This window comes from Dasypus novemcinctus, chromosome 6 (genome assembly GCF_030445035.2).
Source record: "Dasypus novemcinctus isolate mDasNov1 chromosome 6, mDasNov1.1.hap2, whole genome shotgun sequence".
Classification (NCBI taxonomy): Eukaryota; Metazoa; Chordata; class Mammalia; order Cingulata; family Dasypodidae; genus Dasypus; species Dasypus novemcinctus.
Window position 1 is genome coordinate 87,758,367 of NC_080678.1, and position 20,463 is coordinate 87,778,829.

At 54.0% G+C, this 20,463-nt stretch overlaps 1 protein-coding gene across 7 annotated transcripts in view; it reads right to left on the bottom strand.

Annotated features, from left to right (window-relative positions):
- The window catches only part of ARHGAP22 (Rho GTPase activating protein 22), a 207,630-nt gene that overhangs the window by 27,233 nt on the left and 159,934 nt on the right, over window positions 1-20,463 (bottom strand). For 2 of the 7 annotated variants that reach the window (XM_004454867.4, XM_071215883.1), the window contains exon 1: window positions 6,104-6,215. The exons of the other annotated variants lie outside the window; for them this stretch is intronic. In XM_004454867.4, coding sequence (XP_004454924.2) covers window positions 6,104-6,155 — 52 coding nt within the window. In that variant the 5' untranslated portion in view covers window positions 6,156-6,215. Of the gene's footprint in view, window positions 1-6,103; window positions 6,216-20,463 lie in introns of those variants that run through there. 7 annotated transcript variants of the gene reach the window in all.

Consider the following 20,463-nt stretch of genomic DNA (forward strand, 5'->3'; position numbering starts at 1 on the left):
GGTGCCCCGCGGCGCTGCGCAGCCCCCCTGCACCCCCGCGCCCCGGCGTTCCTCGCCGCGCGTGCAGAGCGGACCTTCTGGCTTCTCGTTTTGCAGCCTGACCTCTTCATTTGGCAAACTTCTTTCCTGGGGGCCTGCCTGTTTTCCTCTTAGTCTCAATTTGTTCTGTTTTTGTGGGATTTTTGCACCAAAATAAAACCACTAAAAGCATCCGGGGGCAGTATTAAAAAAAAACATGCCGATTGTAGGCCACTCGGGCGAAGCAGCCTGCTCGTGTGTCGTCAAGTCGGCCCGCGGCTCCGGTGACCTGGGCTCTGCTATCACAACCTGATAACCTCCCCAGCCTGGCCCGGACCCCTGGTTCTCCAAAGGGTTCAAGTTACCAAGGCTGGACAGTAAACCAGGCGGGGGTAAAGCTCTCCAGAACTCCCCACCCATCTCCAGCCCCAGCTGGGACTGGACTGTTATCTCAAAGCAGAAGGGTGGGACGGCTCTTTAGAATCTGAACGTTAACGCTGCAGTAGCTCCAGTGGTTCTCGAGTTTCACATGTAAATGAATTAATCTTTGGGATGTACAAAAAGGAAAAAACATTTATACTGAACATTTTAGCAACTCAAGTGATTGTCAAGAACAAACCTGACTTTAGGCACCCACCCTGTCACCTCATCTGTGACTCACGTTACTTGCCCAATGCGCCCCACCTCGGACCCTACCTAACCTGGCCGGCCTGCTGGGGAGGGAGTCCCACAGACACCTGTTCCCAGGCCGGGGGACGGTGGGGAGAACTGTGAGACCCAGGCGGCTCCTACTGGAGCCCGCAGCCCGGGGGAGACCACACCGGAAGGACGGGTACGGCCAGCAGGTGCTTCCTGAGCACCGAGGCCACTCCCTGAGGCAAGCTGACATGGCACCTGCCTCCCCAGGATTCTTTAATCGGCACAACGACCACAATGACTCTGTGAGGGTGGTACTGTTACTGTCTGCGTGTTACAGACGGGGAAACCGAGGCACAGAGTGAGGAAGTAATCCACCTGGAACAGCTGGTAGCCCGAGGGCCTCAGCTCCGGGTTCTTGCCTGCCCCACGCTCCCACAGACCCCACAGATGGGGTGGCCTGCTGGGCTCCGGGGTACAGTGGCCGAGGCAAGGCTGGCTGAGGACTGGGACACCAGGGAGAGGGTGTGTGCTGGCTGAGCGAGGCCAGGGCTGGGTGGTGGGGAGGGGGCTGGGCAGAGTGGGGGGCCTCCAGACTCAGGGGGTGGGGGGACGGAGGCCATGACACGCCAGCGTTTGAACCCTCCCGTCTCAGAGGCTGGCACAAGGGAACAAGCCTTCCGATGGCCCCAGCCCCCTGCGGAGCCTTCTAGCCGAGGCCTCTGACAGGGTGGCTAGGGACAAGCCACACCCCCTTACCCTGTCCAAATTCCTGACCCCAGAATCAGGGAGAGGATTAAGATGGTCCAGTAAGTTTGGGGTGGTTTGCTGCAGAGTACAATTAATAGTTGCAGTCAAATGCCAGCAGTTCTCTGCCCTCATCGCCTCGTTCCGTCTGGAAGCAGGCCCACCTGTTGAGCGGGGGCTGCTCGGAGGTGCAGGGCGCTCTCCTGGTGGCTGGCATCTGGCCTTTGCACGCTCTGATCTTCCAGTCACCCCGAAATGAAGTCCTCGACTGGCCTCTGCAGTGCCAGCAGTGCCCCACAGCAGTTTCTCCATGGAAACTGGGAGACGCTTTCCTTCCCAGGTCCCAGGGGGCTGGATGCCCTAAGACCCCAGGTCTCGGCTAGGGGCAGGGGGCACCGGCTTTGCGGTTGGGTGAGGGAGCAAAACCAGCCCTGCCCCTGGCGAGCGGGTGGCCCTGGGCCAGCCCCGGGGCGGCTCTGCCGCCGGCCTCCTTCCAGGTGGGGTGAGGACCCTTAACCGCCCGCCTTCCCCACGGTGGGGAGGTGGAGCGGCCGGCTCACCGCACGGGGGGCCTGGCGTGGGACCACCACGGCGGAGCGCCCCCCGCAGCCCCAAAGGGTCAAGGCGGCTTCCGGTGCGTGCGGGGGACTCTCCGTTCCACCCAAATCGTGGAGAGCCAAAAAGATTGTTTCCAAAGTGGTTAGTAAATCGGGATGACAACTGAGAAGAAAAGCACTAGCCAAACACCAGGGATGTCTTGGGGAGCTTGCCTGGACAGACGAGCGCCGTCCAGAAGGCCACCCACGGGGGCACGTGGGGATGGGACCCCCGCCAGCCTCGCTGCTCAGCCCCCGAGGAAGAGAGGAGGGTTTCGGGTGCAAATGTGACCAGGAGCCTGCCCCAGGAACTCAGCGAGGACCGAGGGCGCCGTCGTCCTTGGGACCCTCAGTTTTGGCTCTCCAGCCTCCACCCGGCTGCTGAGGGCAGAGCCTCCCGGGGGCCGCCCCGAGGCTTGACTTCCTCCCAGTGTGGCAGCGTCTGGACTCTCAGCCCGCGTGTTCCGGCAAACGAGGCAGAAGCTGCACGGCCCTGGGAGGATCTCGCCTTAGAAGGCAAGCAGAATCCTTTCCGCCACATTCCAGATTTTAAGTCACAAATTATTACAAGAAACAATTACATGTTGATAAAAGGGTCATTTCATCAAGAAGATACGATGATAAACATATACACACTTAACAAGAAAGCCCCAAAGCGTCCCTGTCCGCAGGTGCTCATCCGCCGATGAAAATGCCTTCACGATACCCAGGCCGGTGTTTGCCCAGAGCCTGGTCACGGCGACTGGTAAAATGAACTACACAGTTAAGTGCAAAAGCGAGCCCTCAGGACCAGCGAGTACCACGACAGACGCCCCGAGCTGGCTCTCCAGTCCCCTCTGGAGCTGTCCGGAGGCCTCTACCAGCGGGGGCCTGGCGGCCGAGAGCCGCTGGCCGCTCCGGTGGCCGCGCCTGCGCCCGTGTCGGTGACCACAGCCGCCGCTCGCCCCAAAATAAATGAAGCAACCACGGACAGAAATGAAGGGAGAAAGGAAAGTCTACAATAATCGTAGTAAACTCAATGCACCCCTTTCAACAATGGCTACAATATCTACTTAGAAGATCAAGAAGGACATGAAGGGCTTGAGGAAAACCTTAAACCATCCAGACCCAGCAGATGTGCGTAGAACACCTCACCCAACTACAGAAGACACATTCTCCAAGTGTGCATAGATCAGCCTTCAGGATAGTTCATACGTTAGGTCGTGAAACAAATCGCAACACATTTAAAAAGATTGAAAGCATACAAAATATCTGACCATGATGGAAAGAAGATAAAAATCAGTAACAGAGGAAACTAGAAAATTCATGAATATGAGGAAACTAAATAACACACTCTTAACCAAAACTAATGGGTCAAAGAAGAAATCATAGGGGAAATTTTTAAAAATGTTAACATGAATGAAACTGAGAACACAACATATCAAAATTTAGGAGGTACAGTGAGAGCTATGCTAAAGGAAATGTATAGCTGTAAACACATTTAAAAAGGAGAAATAACTCAGTGACTTTATACCCTAAAGAAGAAAAAGAAGAGCAAACCAAATCTAAAGCTGGCAGAAAGAAGGAAAGAACAAAAATTTGAGCAGAGAGACATGAAATAGAGAAAAGAAAAAGAGAAAATCAATGAAATCAAAAGCTGGTTCTTTAAAGAGATAACCAAAATTGGTGAAATTTCAGCTAGACTGACCAAGAAAAGAGAGGACCACTTACTAAAATTAGAAAGGAAAATGGGGACATTATCAACTTTACAGAAACAAAAAGGATTACAACAGAGTACTACAGACACTTGTATGCCAACAGACTGGATAACCTCGATGAAATGGACAGATTCCTAGGAACACACAAACTACCAAAACTGAATTCAGAAGAAATAGAATATCTGAGTGGACTTATAAAAAGTGAAGAGATTGAAAAGACAATCAAAAACCTCCTGACAAAGAAAGGACCAAGACCAGATGGCTTCCCTGGTGAATTCTACCAAATATTTAAAGAATTAACACCAGTCTTCTTTAATTCTTCCCAAAAAATGAAGGAGAGAGAACACCTTCTAATTCATTCTGTGAAGCCAGCTTTACCCTGGTCCCAAGTTGGACAGATACTACAAAAAAAAAAGACACTACAAGCCCATACACCCCTTATAATACAGATGCAAAATTCTGCAACAAATTGCTAGTAAACTGATCAGCAGCAAATTGAAAGGATTATACATTCCAGGGGGATTCATCCCAGGAATACAAGAGTGATTCAACATAAGAAAATCAATGTCATATGCCACATTAATAAAACAAAGGGGGAAAACCACGTGGACATGTCAATTGACAGAGAAAAGGCATTTAACAAAATCCAGCACCGTTTCATGACAAAAACACTCAGAAAACCAGGAGATGGCAACTTCCTTGACATGATAAAGGGCACAGATAGAAAATTCCCAGCTAACCTCATCCTCAATAGTGAAAGACTGGAATCTTTCCTCCTATGAATAGGAGCAAGGCAAGGATGTCTGCTTTTACCACTGCTATTCAACAGTGTTTCTGAAGTCCTTGCCAAAGCAATTAGGCAGAAAAAGAAGGGAAAAGGCATCCAGATTGGACAGGAAGAAATAAAAAGTCTTCATGACTTTGGATTTGGCAATGCTTTCTAAATAGAGCACCAAAAGCACAGGCAATCAAAGAGAAAAAATAAAGTGAACTTTATTAAACTTAAAAACTACTGTGCATCAAAGGACACTAGTGAAAGAGTGAAAAGACAAGCCACAGAATGGAAGGAAGTATTTGCAGATCATGTATCTGGCCGGGGTTTACTATCCGGAATATATAAAAAGCTCTTACAGCTCAACAACAAAAAGACAAACAACTCAATTAAAAATGGCAAAAAATGTGAAAGACATTTTCCCAAAATGCATACATATAAAAATCTCTAAGAAACATGTGAAATATACTCAACATCATTAGTCACTGGAGAAATGCAAATCAAATTGACAACGAGATACCAGTTCACACCACTAGGGTGGCCATAACAACAGAAAATAACAAGTATAAGGAAACTGGAACCCTCATACCTTGCTGGTGGGAATGTCAAATAGCGCCGCTTCTGTGGAAAACAGTTGGCAGTTCCTCAAAAGGTGAAACATAAAATTACCCTATGACCCAGAAACTGCACTCGTAGGTGTATTACCACACAATTGAAAACAGGGTCTCAGACAGATACTTGTTCATTGCGGCATGATTCACAACTGCCAGGAGGTGGAAACAACCCAAGCGTCCATCAACAGAGGAATGACTAAGCGAAACGTGGTATGCACAGGCAACGGAATATTATTCAGCCGTAAGAGGAGTGAAGTTCAGGAGCGTGCTACATCATGGAAGAAGCCGGGAAACGTGTTGAGTGACATGAGCCAGACACAAAAGGTCAAAGATCGTACGAGCCCGCTTACGTGAAATAGCTGGCACAGGCAAATTCAGCAGGACAAGAAATGGGTTAGAGGTTAGCAGGGGCCGGGAAGAAGGGAATATGGGGGAATTATTGCTTAACGGGTATAGGGGTTCTGTTTCAGGGGACGAAAAGTTTTGGAATAAAGTGGTGACAGCTGCAAAATATTTTGAAGGGAATTAATGCCATTGAACTGTTCACTTAAAAAAAGTTAAAATGGCCATTTTAAACACATATATACACAATAAAAAATAAACGAATTTGAATGAAACGCTTTGCATTCTTTTCCGGCGGGGGTTCTAGGTCTTCAAAACCTTCCGTGTGTATTTTGCATGGACACAATCCTCATTCAGCCTAGCCACGCGTGGCCGGTGGCTACAGCGACGACAGCTTTCATGGTAGGCTGTGGGGCCGGGGGCGGGGTAGCCGCGCACTTCCCTCCAGCGCACTGATGCCCGCCCACGTGCGGGGTGCCCGCCCCGCTCCCCCCTGGGGTTTCCAGCACTGAGACCCAAAGGCAGCCTCGCGCGCCCATCCATGCCAGGCTCCCCCGGGCTGAACCCCAAGAGGGACTGCCTGTGGGCTCAAGCCGGGGCCTCCCTGCCCGCGTGCTCCCCGCCCACTAGGGGTTAATCGCCCCCACCCCCAGCCTGCCCCTGACCCTCCTGCAAACTTACCCCTCGCCAGGTGCCTGCTCCTCTTCAGCTGCTTGTCCAGGCAGAAGGGCATCGTGCCTGAGCGCACGCCGCGTGCGGGGGGCTCCCCTGGCGCCCTGCCGTGAGCTCTGCCCCGGGGCGCAGAGCCAGAGGCTTTTTGTGCCTCCTGGGGACTTCCGCATTTCCCAGCGCCCGCAAGGCCGGGACTGTCCAGGCGGGGTGAAGAGGAAGCGGCCAGGATCCCCACGGGGCTCTCCGCCCGCCCGCTGCCGGCAGGGCCTCCCCCCACGGAAGCCAGGATGAGGCATCCTGGCCCCCGGCCGCCCCGAACCGGCCCCCCGCGCGCTCCCTTCCCTGCCTTCCCGACCTGAGCCGCCTGCGGTGGCCCTGGCCCCGCAGGCGGGCGCCCAGAGTCGCTCCCAGTTCCCGAGGGCAGAGGGGCTTTGTGCATCGCCTCCTTCTCGGCAGGTGAGGGCTGCTGTGGGGCTGAGATGATGTTGTGGGGATTGAACGAATTCCTGGTAAGAACGACGCTTGAGACCCTGGTAAATGTACATTGTTCCTAGCCGCGTGATCTTGAACTAGTTACTTGATCTTTCTATGTTTCCATTTCATCTGCAAAATGAGGACAATAATGGGAGTGACCGAGACAAGGTCAACTGGGGGCTGCATAACCAGCCAGGACGGGGCGCTCGATGAACGCCCGTCATCCCCGTGCTGCAGATGGGGAAACCGAGGCTCTGGGAGCTTCCCAGTGCCCAGAGTCACCCAGGAGGGAAGTGGCACAGCCAGGACTTGAGCAGAGCTGCTTTGGGCTCGTTTCAGGAAATCAGCTGCCCTCCTACAGGGCCTCCCTTACGCCAGGACAGTCCTTTGCCCAGCCTGGCCTCCTGGCCTCCAGCGTCACTCACTCCTCTCAGCACATGGTGTCACGGGCCCATGCCCCTGGGCAACTCTGAAGATGTTTCCTGAAGGGCTGGGCAGGTAACGGGGCACCAAACTCTGGGTGGAGAGCACAGGGCAGGAGATGTGCTCGTTGTTGCCACCCATTTATCTGCCCATCTCCCCATTTGTCCATCCATCCATCCAGCCACGTACCCACCCTTCTTTCCATCTATCTGCTTTCCAAACTATCCTCCCTTCTTTCCATCCAATGCTCTACCCACCCTTCTTTCTTCCATCCATCCATCCATCCATCCATCCATCCATCCATCCATCCATCCATCCATCCATCCCTCTCTTCAACAAAGAAATGAAGCCAATTAAGAACAAAACACATCTGCCACCTGCTAAACTGCCTGTGTGTATTTTTTTCAAATGTCAAAAGACCACTATATACATACTATTGGAAAGTGCTGTTTCCAGTGTCCATTTCCAAAATTATTTTGTAATATCAATACTCCTTTTTAAAATGTTTATTTTTGGAAAGAAATCACTACGGTTCCCATTTTGCTACAATTCCTCGTCCTCCAGATTTTGACTGACACTGCAGTCTCGATAAGGGAGGCCCTTCCGCAGCTTTTGACTTTTGGAAATGTGTGTTTCTGGCCACTGAGTTTTGGGGTAATTTGTGTTTTGTAACACAGCCATAGATAACCAATACAATTTCCTGCTTATCAAAATACAGCCTCAAGCACATTAGCTCTTTCCCCAGGTGGTCTGGGGCACGTGGCAGTGTATACCCTCCTATCTCTTTCAATAGTAATGGCAGTGATAAAATAATGATATTACTAGTAGTAATAGCAGCAGCCACTAACTATGTGCCAGGTGGTATGTAACTACCTGGTGGTAGTTACATATTCTGTGGCATGCTACCATTTTCAGGATTTGGAGTTGCCCCATTTCTTTGTGAGATGGGTGCTATGATCCTCACTTGATGGGGAATGAAACTAAGGCCAAGAGAGATGGAGCACTGTGCCCACATCACTCAGCCAAGAAGCCCCAGCCCAGGGCTGCCACCTTCAGGGCTGCCTGTTCTGGTCACTCTCTCCACCTGGCCACCCTTCTCCATCTTCTTACCTGCCCCCAGGTGTCCACTGAACATCTGCCTAGAGTTTTTGCTGGAAGAGAGCTAGAACCCCTGGGTAAGGCAGCCTGTGCCGAAAAGGGAGTTAGTTTATGCATTCTCCTTTCTAGTTAGGGGCAGCTTTTTTTGTGTGTGTGTGGTGGGTTCCTACGTGCGCCCTGCCCTAAGGAGTTTACAAACCTAGCTGGGGGGGAGAGGGGGAAGAGGCAGCGGCGTCCTGGAATGAGGCCAGTGTCTCCTGGCCTTTTCCAGCCCACCTGCTCTGCTCTTTGGGTCCTCTTGGAAAACTAAATCACAGGTGCCACCACCTCCACTTGCGGCGGGTTGCAGGGGCCCAGGGTGCCTGAGCTCCAAGAGGCCCTAGGGGGCAGCTACAGGGGGTGCTGGGCCATGGGGGGTGCTGGGCCATGGGGGATGCGGGGCCATGGGGGTGCTGGGCGGGGTGGGGTGGGGATGGAGTGTCAGGAGGCGTGGTGAGAGGCTGAGCCGTGGAGAAACAAGTTCTCCATCCTTCTTTTAGGGTTCTGCTTGAATTTGTCCTTTAGCATCACCCAATGTGCCCCCAGAGGAAGCAGGATACAACCCCAGGGGTGGGTCCTGACTTTCCGAAAGCTCACATCTAGCTGGCCACTTTAATCCAGAACCCAGCGGCTCTGATTTCTGGGAATGAGATGGGGTCCTGGCGAGGAAGGAGAAGGTGAGACCAAACAGCCGGGGGCTGGCAGAGCCCACCCAGCCCCTGTATGGCACCTGCCCCCACTGGCCATCACTGCCCCGGGCCCGCTGAAACCCTGTGTCCAGTTGTAGACTCGAAAGTGGTGAAAACGGACCATGTATGTTGTATATATTACCACATTATAAACTCTTCTTAAAAAGCCAAAGAACTGGGCAACGCCAAGAGTGAATCCTAACGCAAATGGTGGACTCTAGTTAATGACAGAAGTGTAATATTATGGTTTCATTAGTTTTAACAAATGTACTGCGCTAACGCAAAATAATATTACTAGTCGGGAAAACTGCATCTGCGTAGGGGTAGGTGGGACCTCTGTTCTGTGTAAACCTACAATGCTCTTAAAAATTTTTTTTTATTAAAAGAATTGTTTAAAACTTTAAGCAGTCCCACCCCGCCGGGAGGCACGCTGGCTGAGAGCCCTTTTTCAGCCCTAGGTTTTTGATCTGAAGGCCCTAGCACGGACGCTGGCCGGTGCCCTGCCGCCTTGGGGGCCTGCTGGGCTTCTTGTTAAGGCCTCGTGGTTCCTGCTCCCCAGAAAGGCTGGCACGTGGGGGACGCATGGCCGGGGCCCACCAGCCCCAGGCAGCAGGCAGCGCCCGGGCCCTGTCCTCGGCGGGCTCTGTGCCCTGCTCTGGACGCTCACGGGCCCCTCGGGATGAGCTGGGCCCAGGCGGGCAGTTCTCGGGCTGAGAAGGGCAGCGACCAGAGCACAAAGCAAAGGCTTCCCAACTCCAAACCGCCCAAACCAGCGCGCACGCAGCACGAGACCCCAGGGAATACTGGAAGCAACGCCGCATCCAAGCAGGGCGATGGCTGAGCACACGCGTGCATGCACGGGATGGAATCCTGTGTGGCCATTTGAAACAGGAGTCCTTAGCATACGCTCGAGGAAGATGTGGAAAGAAGCAGGCGATGGTTACACCTACAGCCCCAGCTTAGGACCAGCGCTGCAGCTGCCGAGGCCTGAGGTCCCCGGCGGGCTTCTGGGAAAGGCGCCCGCACTCCCCAGCCGTGACTTCTGGCCGTTGTCCTGCCCGGTGGGGTGGCCATGGCATGACCATGCTGCAGCAAGCAGAGCCAACGGGCCGAGAAGGGCAGAGGGGCCAGCAGGGGCCCCCCACCTCCCGGGCCTCGCGGAGCCCTGGCCGGCTCCCCAGGAGCTGCTGACTCTCGCTTTTTGGTCTGCCTGAATAACACATCCCCTTGGACTTCAGCCAGCGAGGTGGGCTTGTTTCCTGTAGCTGAGAGCTTCCAGTACCAACAAGGCAGCTCCTCGCTGCTGCCCCGGCCCCCAGGGGCTGCCGCCCGCTCAGGCATCACAGGTGCAGGCTGGTAGACCAGCTGCCCCCAGGCCACAGTGAAGTTTGAAAGGCACGTGACGCACTTTGACATCTGTTCTGGTACAAACTCCACATCGCATAGGAAGAGATGGGGTCCTGCTCAACAAGCTTCTTTCCAAATCCAGCATTATGTTGAAAGGAGAGACACCAGCAGCGTTGCCATCCCAGGCAGTGACAGTGCGAGCAGGCTCGCCATTCCCCTGCTACTGTTCCATGTCTCCCTGGAAGCACGAGCCAGTGCGACCGGACAGGAGCAAGGTCAAACTACAGAAGCTGGAGAGCGGGGTGCTGTGCTGTGCTCACTGTCCTTATTTTTCACACTATATGTTTATCTATCTGTGGAAAATCTGGTCCAATGAATTGAGAAACTCGTACGGGCAGTAAGAAAATGCCACAGGGCTGAGGGACACACAATTTATATACAAACATGAAAATCTATGTATAAACTGGAGCTAACAGAAATGCCTTCCATGACTGTAAATAGGAAAACTCAACCCAATAAAGACGCCAAAATTGCCCCTGTTATAATTTATAAATTTAACACTTCTTTTTGAAACCAGTTAAGTGGCTTCTAAAGTTTACAATCAAAACAGCCAATGCATTTTGGAAAGAAAACAATAATGGTGGGAGGCCAGGCTCCCCGCCCCTATGGCCCCCCACTGATTAAAACAGAGGATATGGCTACAATAATTAAAATAGCATGGTATTTAGAAAACATGTCCAGAGAGATTCAAACACATGGGAGCTTGGGGTATAGTTAAAGAGTTATTTCAAATAGGCGAGTAAATGGTGGATTATTTAAGAAGCGTAATAGGATTTACCTATGATAGCCACTTGGGAAAAAATCACCAAGTTGGGTCCCTATATCACACTTTATAACACAATAAAAATTCACGATGATTTAAAGATAAAGAACGAAACCATAAAACTATCAGGAGAAACCACAGGGGAGTTTTGTATAATCTTCCAGTGGAGAAGGCCTTTGTAAAAAGTATGACTCAAAACCCAGAGACCATCAAAGAAAATGTAATTACAAAAAAACAGGAATCTTTGCAAGGCAAAGAAAAGAAAGTGAAAAGACCCATGGCAAAAGGAGAGGGGAGGGACGCATATCTATAAAATGTTGCAGAATTGAAAACTTGTGGTGCTCTTTTTGCACCAACTCAGGAACATCCCGGGCTGAAGCCAGGTAAGCAGCAGAGCCCGAGGAAGTACAAGGCGCTATTGTTTTTGCTGGGGAAGGAAGGGGAGGGAGGAAGAAGAGCACGAGAGCCACTCTGGAAGGAGAGTGAAGACTCTGGGAGCAGCGGTGGCTTCTGGGGAGAAAAGCAGCGGTGCGAAGGCAAGGGCTAGGGAAGATGGGCTTTTTGATGTTTGTACCGTGTTAACTCATTTTAAAAAAAAACAAAAACAAATGAAAATGGAACTTGAAGAGGGAAGCAGACTGTGTCCCACGGTTGGAGTTTCACTTCACACGTGGGGGTGCTGCGGGGGCATTCCGGGGGGTGGGGCAGGGAGCGGTGCACTGCAGGGAGGCCACCCTGGGGCCCCCAAACCAGAAACTCGGCTGTAGTGGGCATGTTTGCCCCCAGAATCGCTGAGGAGCAGGTTTTCCAGCCCTGTTGCAGGTGGGAGGGGCAGGAAGTCAGCCGGAGGCTCCTAAAGGAGGTGAGGCAAAGTTCAAGGGGTGCCAGGAGAAAAGGGGCAGCCCCTTCCCCTAGGGGAAGATTTTGCACACTCTTTGGGGAATGATTTGACAGTATCTATCAAAATCTTAAATGAGCCAGCCATTCCCAGGAATGGACTCCTCGGCTAAATCGGCCCCTGTGCCTGCGGAGGCGGGTAGGGCGGCACCGCGCATCACCAGGGGCCTCGATAAAGCAGGTGCATCCAGAGAACAGAAGGTGCTTAAACTAGGTCAAGAGATATGGAGTGATGCGCTATTCTAGAGAAAAAGCGAAGATGTGGTGTGGCGAGAAGGCTGCCAGTTAGCTTAGCTCTGATGGGCGAGCAGGGCACTGGGCTCAGGGCTTGCTCGGGGATAGGGCAGGGGGGAGTCGTCCTTTCCCCGGACACTCTGTGAAGTGCTGGCGTGTGTATTATCAAGGGCACAGAACTTTCTGGAATGGAGGTTGTCGTGGTTTACCGTCAGGCGAGAGGGCAGCTCTGTGGTTGGTGCTGGAGAAGCTAGGCTGCCCCTTGAGGAGCATGGCTCTAAGAAAATGCACCAGGGAGCTGATGTGGCTCAATGGTTGAGCACCGGCTTCCCACATATAAGGTCCCGGGTTCAATCCCCGGTCCCGATACCGCAAAAAAAAAAAAAAAAGAAAATGCGCCAAAGGTCCTCCCCGACGTTTGGTCTCCAGTTCCCCTTTCACAGGCCCATCATGGAGGGGGGTTTCCTTTCTCAAGAACAGCGTCGCCTGGGAAATCTTCCTTGGTGGTTCTGGGAATGTTTGGGTTTTCAGGGAATGTTTGGGTGGATGGGGGCTGCGATCTTCCTCACAGGGACAACCGCAGAGATGAAGGACGAGCGTGAGGCCAGGCGGGCAATCCCCCAGGGGCCAAAAGGCAGCTCAGACCTTGCCCTTCCCTGTTACAAGCTCCACACATGGCTACACTGGCACACTCGGGCTGAGGGTTTCTTTCCAGTCCAGCCAGCCACTTCCCCTCCTCCCTGGGACACTCCAGTCCCCTCTGGGATGTCCCTTTCCCGGGATATACCATGCACGTCCACACCTCCCTGTCTTTGCACATACTGTTCCCATGTCTAGGGATGCCTTTCCCACTTTGTCCACTTGGCAAACTCCTACTCATTCATCAAGACCCAGCCCAAATGCCCCTACTTCTCTCCCTCACCTTCCCTAACTGTTCCCCCCTCACCCACTTCCAGTTTTCCTTATCCCCTTCTCCCTTTCACAGTTATTTACTGGAAGTCCAGTGCATGCCATGTGCTGCAGACCGAGCAGTGACAAAACTAGGAGTCCCTGCTAGAGAATGCAGCCTGGCCGGGGGGAACAGCAGATGCAGAACTTCAATTCTTAGTGCTAGGAAGGATTCCATAGGGCTAGGGTGGGCCTGAGAATCTGCATTTTATGAGCACCCTGCAAAAGCAGGGGGCTTTGAGGACAGCTGTCCTTCAAGGCCACCTCCTGCGGGCGAGCTCAGGCTGCTCACCTGGCTCTGGACCTGCCCACAGCAGCCACACCTTGTCTCTGCCCCTTGTCCCAAGGAGCTCAGCAGGAACGCCTGCTGGGTGGGCTAGCCTGGAATGCTGGTGGGCTAGCCTGGAACGCACCCTTGGCTGTCAGGCTGCTGGAGGTGCCGATGTAAAAATAGCTTTGAGCAGAGGAAAATAAAAATAGCAACATATTAAATAGAATATGCCAATTTGTCAAAGCAAGACCAAGTTCTAAAACGTTCTAGAGGGGGAAGAGGGCTGCGGGCTGGGCGGTTAGAAGAGAAAAAACTGTAACTGATGCTGAGTGACCTGCAGAGAAGAGTGGCTTATTTCACGATCCTGAGGAATGAAAAGGGAACTACCATATATCAAACCCTCACTGTGTGCCAACGTCTTCACAAGCCATCAGATTCTGTCTTCCAGTGGCTCCGCAGAGGGGTTTACAACGTGACAAATGACAACCAGCTTTAGAGGGATTCTCTGGGCCTCCAGCTGCTGCTGCGTTACTATTACTAATCATTACAGGCAGCCCTCCTTATACTGCGTTGCGCTTCATTGCTCTTGGCAGTGGTGGCGGTTTTTACAAATTGAGGGTTGGTGGCCGCCCGGCGTCGGGCAAGCCAGCAGTGCCATTTTTCAACAGCACATGATCACTTGGTGCGTCTGTGCCGTGTTCTAATTAGACTGTGTACACTGGTTTCTGGAGCTGCACTACCACCGCCACCCTCTGTCATGGACACGCGCACCCCGCCAGGCGCCTCCTCTGTGCGGCACCTCACAGGCGTCCGGCAGCGCGCGATTCTCACGGCCCCTCCGCGCAGGGACGCTATCATCGTCCCCACCGTGCGCCCATGTCCCAAGCCCTTGGAACTGGTAGGCGATGGGGCCGATACCTGCATCCATGGCCACGTGGAAGCTGCCCCCTGGCCCCCCGGCCCGTCCCTGCTTCCCCTCCACCCAGGTCTCCCCTTCCAGGCTTCTGGGGGCAGGAGAAGCCTCCCCGGACCTCTCACACCTAAGCAGGCAGCTCTGCTCCAGGCGGCCCAGGCGGGAGGCGGCCTCATGACGAGAGGGCCGGCGTGGAGGACGGGCCTGGGAGAGGGGCCGAGGGGCGGGCCATCGGGGAAGTCAAGGACGCGCTGGGCGGCCGTCTCCTGCCCGCGTATCCCCATCCTGGGCCACTCTGGCTTGTTTCTGGGCAGGTATTCGGCATGCTTGTTTCACAAGAGGCTGCAGGCAGCGGGGAGGTGTTAGTCTTCACGAGTCCCAGCTGCCTGCCAGGGCCGTGCACGGGCAAGCCCCTCCTCCTGGCGCGCAGAGCAGCCCAGCACGTGGTCGGCACGGGCGCCCCTCATCTCCGACGCAGAGAGGGGTGCCGAGGACCCCGGCGGGCCGGCCACCGCCGCCGCTCCTCATCTCTGAAGCAGGGAGGCGGTCCTCACCCAGGCAGCTGGACCCCCCCCCCCCCCCCCCCCCGTCCTTTCGGACCCTTGGTGCTGTGCAAGCAAAAGGGTCCTTTGCTGGGAGCCTCTGCTGTGCCTGAGCCTGCGCTGCAGAAAAGCAATCGCATGCCAGCAGCTGCATCGACTCGGGTCCATGAGTGACGGCCAGTGCCGTTGGCTTTACTCACTGCAGGAACCTGCTGCCTTTCTCTTCAGGTAGCTGGAGGGAATTGTTTTCTCCACTAACACTGTGGTGACTGGCTCCCCCAAATCAAAGCCCCAGGCAAGGGCTGGTGTGCGGGTTGTGGATCTGGGAGCGATCCCAGGGAGGAGAGCCGTAGGGAAGTGAGGTGGGCTGCTAGTGTCCTCTGGCTCCTGCTCCCCATCGCTCACAGGCGGCCCCTGGAGCTCAGAGTATTTGACGAGCCACCCCACTGTGCTTGCCCAAATTCCTGACCCACAGAACCATGAGCAGCCAGAAAATCTGTTGATTGGTTTATGTCGTTACATTTTGGGGTGGTTGGTTAATCCGCACTAGGTAACCAGAACCCAAGGGACTGAGGGTTCAACAGTTTGAGAGAAAAGAGCCCAAGGCATGTCCCGTGCCGAGGACAGAGCTCGAGGACAGAGCTCGGCTTGGCTTCCCTGCGGGCGCTCTCCCTGGGGGGTGTGGGAACTGGAGGGTGCTGGGGAGGCAGTCCCCAAAGCTCCTGGGTGAGGCCCTGCAGAGCGGCTGAGAAGGGCGGCGGGTCTCTGCCGGGGGGCCTGGGGGGGGCTTGGCGTTGACCGTGACGCCCTGGCTGGCCTTTCTCCCTCCTCCCGCGATCCCGCAGGAGGCGGCCCTGGCGGACGCTGGCGGTGCGACCCGGGCAAGGCGTTGAACCTCCCAGTGGAACCTGAGGATCAAACACCACGAGCAGGGCGCAGAAGTACCTCGCCCCTCTCTTCCCAGAGGCGAGATTTTTCTAGATAGAGAGGGCGGCGCAGCTTCTGGGGCGTCTCCAGTCACTCGGGGCTTATCGGTGGGAATTAGGTTGGGAAGGCGCACGACACACGCAGCTGGGCACAAGGGTGACTGAAAAGGCTTGGCATGGGGCAGAGGTGACCGCGGGGCAGAGGTGACCACAGCACATGGGGGCAGAGGTGACCACAGCACATGCGCACAAATGCCCTTAGCGGGGCCCAAGGGGGCAGGCCGCGGCTGAAAGGGGGCGTTTAGGGCCGTGCATGTCACTAGAAGAGCAGCTGAAGGTTGAACCCTGCTGCGGGCGATGAGGTGTTTACGAGGACAAATTTAAGCGGTTTCTTCCATGAAGCAGAACAAGGGGCGCTAATAATACACGATAATAATAGGAGGGTGGTATCCGAGCTAAAATGCACCTAAGGCAAACTGTGGACTGTAGTGAATAGTAATAGGTTAATTTTTTTCATCAATTGTAAAAAAAGAGTTTATCGTGACAGAAGCCAGACACAAAGAACTAAATATTGTTTGATTTCATCCATAGACATTGAAAATATAAATAAATTTACAGAGATGGAAAAAGATGAGCGGGTATGTAGGGGAGGGGATGGGCAGAGGGGTTGACCGGGAATGGCAAGGGGTGAGGGCTTTTGCTTTTTGGAGTCATGAGAAGGCTCCGATATGGATTGTGGTGAGGAAGGCACAACCTCATGATTACACCCAAAACCCTCTGAATGTACATTTTGAATGGTTTGTATGGTATATGAATAGATCTCAATAAAATAATTAGGAAAAAACAGCACAGGAAGCGTGATCTCTAATAACAAAATAACATTTAAAAACCACCCGCCCCGTAGGTGGGCCTCACGTTGGAATAGAGGATAGCCCCTCTCCCCAGTGCAGCAGAGCTGGACTCATCATTTCCCTGCACAGGGCTCTTCTAGCCCATTGATTTGAACCTATAATTAGCACTATGCTCTTCAAATGTTTGTCCCAGAGACTTAGATCTTTGGAGTGTTCACGTGCTGTGTGAGCCCTGAATCTCAGCAGAGGTGCAGCCAACACCTACTCTCCAGTTCACTGGACTCCCCCAGGACGACTAAAAAGGATGAGGATGGACAACGCCCTTCCCAAGTAGCAGAGAGTGTCTACACCTGCAAGCAAGACGGTTCCATCCATCTGCCCATGGGATCTAAGCCCCCTCTCAGTCAGAAGCAGAGTGGGCATCACCACCCCAAACCTCAAGATTGAGAAATGAACAAGCCTAAGGGGTGAATGCAATTATGGACTAAAGCAGACTTATTATTATTCTAGCAATGGAAGAACTTGTATCATTGATATAAAGGCAGTGGCCACCAGAGGTTCTGAGAGGAGGGAGGGGGGAGATTAGGTATAACATGGGGTACTCTGGGGACACAGAAATTTTTCTGCATAACATTGCCATGACAGATGCAGGCCATTTATACATTTATCAAAACCCATAAAATTGTGTGACGCAAAGGGTAAACTATAATGTAAACTGTGGTCCATGGTTAGCAGCAATGCCTCAGTATGTGTTCATCAACTGTAACAAATGTACCACACTAATGAAGGATGTTAATGTGGGAAAATGTGGGAGGGGGTGAGGTATATGGAAATCCCCCGTACTTCCTTGTAAATGTATGCAATCTAAAGCTTCTTTAAAAATAAAGAAAACAAAAAAGCAACCCACACCTCCCACGAGTACAATTCTTCCTCTAGATTATATGAAAGCGAATCACTGGAGGTGATACAGGCTCTCCCCACGCAGCTGTCCTGAGGTCCGGGCTCCCCAGGCCCCTCCCTGGGGGAGCGGAAAACTGGTAACTGAGCCCCTGGCCAGCCTGGAGAGGCCACATGGGCTGCTCTGCTCTCCTCCACGCCTGCGCTGCCCCCACGGGCCCCTGGCGCTGGGGTCAGGAGACAAAGGGTCACAGTGGAACTCAGGGATGTCCTTTTGCAGCAGCTGCAGGCTCCTGTGCTGGGCCGGGATGGGGGCTCCGCTCCATTACTCCGCCTGCGTGTCTGCTTTGCCACCACCTGGGAGCCGTGTATTTTAAGCTAAAGATACTTCATCAATAAAACTCGCTCTGAATGTGTCAACTTAAAAAACGCTGGTGGTGCCTCCTCCCCCCTCCCATCCCCCAACTGACCCCCCTCCCCACTGGATCACACCTACCAGCTTGAAAAGCACCGCTGACCCAGAGGATCCCTTGTCCTCAGTTTCCCTGGCTGTTAGCTAGGATGCTGTCACCTGGGCAGGCATGGGGGTGAGGCCAGCTTGACAATCGCCCCAAGGGGGTGGGTGGACTTGCTTATCACTGACCCCAGCCCATGGCCACGTGTCCATCTCTCTGCTGACCAGGAGAAAGCTTTCCAGGGTCCCCAGGTGGCCCGGAGGCAGCCCCGGGGCAGGCCTTGGAGATCTGGGCGCTGGAGGCCAGCGTCCCACTCTTGGGGCAGGGCTCAGGCTCTCCCCGCAGGGCACACACCTGAGCAGACGGGTGGGCTCACCGCTGGACGGCAGTTAGGGACAGTAACGCCAGAGGTGGCAGATCCATCCTCAAATGCCCTTTCTCTCCACCGCCTGCACCCTCCAGAGCCCCCGAGAGCCCAAATCGCCCCAGCCTCCCCACCGCCCCTTTATTATGGAGATGCTCCTAACCGCTCGGCAAAACCCGGCAAGGCCAGCCTTTTTCCCAGTTCTGCATCACAAAAACAAAAAAGCACCGGGGTGAAGGAGGAAATCTGGGAGTTCCTGTTTCCCCCGGGGAAGCCAGAAAGGGGGAGGGGGAATCCCAAGGGGAATCGGCCCCCTCTCAGAGGTGAGTTCAGTCCCTTCTCCCGGGCGGGAGCGGAGGGAGGGGCATCCCGGAGGGCTGCAGGGAGGAGGAGACAGGCGGCCTGCTTTTCGGCAGGGGTGTGAAGCAGCTGTGGCCAAAAAGGCCTGTGACGGGCCCAGCTGCCTGGAGAGGGCTGAGTGGAGAGCCTGACCTCAGGGAGGGGTGGGGGGCCTGCCAGCTGGCAGAGAAGGGTCTGGGTGCTGCACTCCCAGGGTCTCCCCAATCCCCTCCTGTCCCCTCTCTAGCCTGCCAGTGGGCATTTGATGAGCTGCCAGATCTACACGGGGCACAGAACAAATTCCCTTAATACGCCGTGGCACCTGCTGCTGCTTCCCTCTGTGCCACGGGCTCGGGCAAGCCCAAGGCCAGCACCCAAGGCTTGAACTGATGCCCTCTTTGGTCCCAGTTCTTCAGATTCTTGAAAAACAATATAGTTTTTACAAGCTACCTCCTTTCTGGGGGCTAAGTAGGAACATGGACAAGGAAGAGGTATATTTGATAGTGCTGGCAAGGAAGCAAAACATACGCACTAAGTTATCCCACACGGCTGCCAGGCGTGCCTCCAGGAGGCAGCCATTCACACGGTAGTCTAAACGAATGGCTCATCCTGCAGGCGGCCATTCGCACTGTAGCTGACGTGCACGGTGCCCCCTAGAGGTGTGCACCAGATGACCCAGATGTCCACAGTCAGGCCTCGAGACAACCCTGATGGACGTCTTATCTTATTCTCTATAGACGCAAACTGCCCAAGGCCTCCCAGCCAGAAGGTCCCACAGAGAATCTGTGCCTGGCCTCTCTGGCTTTTGGTCCAGTGCTTTTTCCCCAGCAGAACTGGCAATTCCCCCAGCCTCTCAGTTTCCCTGCGAGATGGGGGCGCAGCACCCCTGGGCCTGGGAAAGGACCTGGCCCCCAAGGATTCCCCGTCAGCGCGGCCTTCCTCATTTGGACAGCTAGAACCTGCACAGCCAAGACAGTGGCCAGGCCCGGCTGCCTGTCCCTCCCCGCAGGGGGCTGCAGCCACACCTCGTCCATCCAGAAGTCACTTCCCGGCAACCTCACCCCGCTGGAGTCTGGGGTCGTCGAGCCACGCAGGGAATGGGAGGCCAAACAGGGGAGGCTGGCCATGTGACCTGCGAGGAGCTGACCCAGGACTCGTGGCTCTTACATGTTTCTAACGTGCCTGCGTCACCGGCTCCACGGGACACTGCGTCAAAACAGGGGGTTTCAATAAAGGATGGCGGGCTGACGTAGTCACAGCAGCCCCAAATGACAGCCAGCAGCAGCAGCAGAAGTTGGAGACATGCCTCAGAAAGATTAGCCCTGCGGGGCAGAGCGAGCAAGGCCACCACCAAAAGGCACCGTTTAAAGAGGCACGTGGTGCAAAGTTCTTTCCCCGCGACCCCAGTGTTCGCCAGGTCCTCCTCCACAGAGCAACAACCTGCCAGCTCCTCAAGGTCGCTGGCCACCGCACTCTCCACCTGCATGGACATCTACACCGGGTGTGTGCGCAGGTAAGTGTGGTGTACGGAGATGGGCTCGCTCGTCCTTTTCTCACGCGCACAGTAGCAGGCTCGAGAGGGCCTGCATCTTGCTATTTTCACTTAACACGTCTTGTGTGTACGTATTTATACATATTGCCCTCATGCTTCTGACAGCTGCATCATAGATTGCATTGCAAGGGATTTCCTATTTCCTATTTCTAGATGTCTAATCTGTTTCTAATCTTTCGTGACAAGCTCGTGTTTTTCAAACCCGTCTCACCACTGACTAGCATCAGGAGTTTCGTAGGTTGTGACCAGCATTTTTTTTTAAATGGGAGGAATAAGATCAGTGTGTG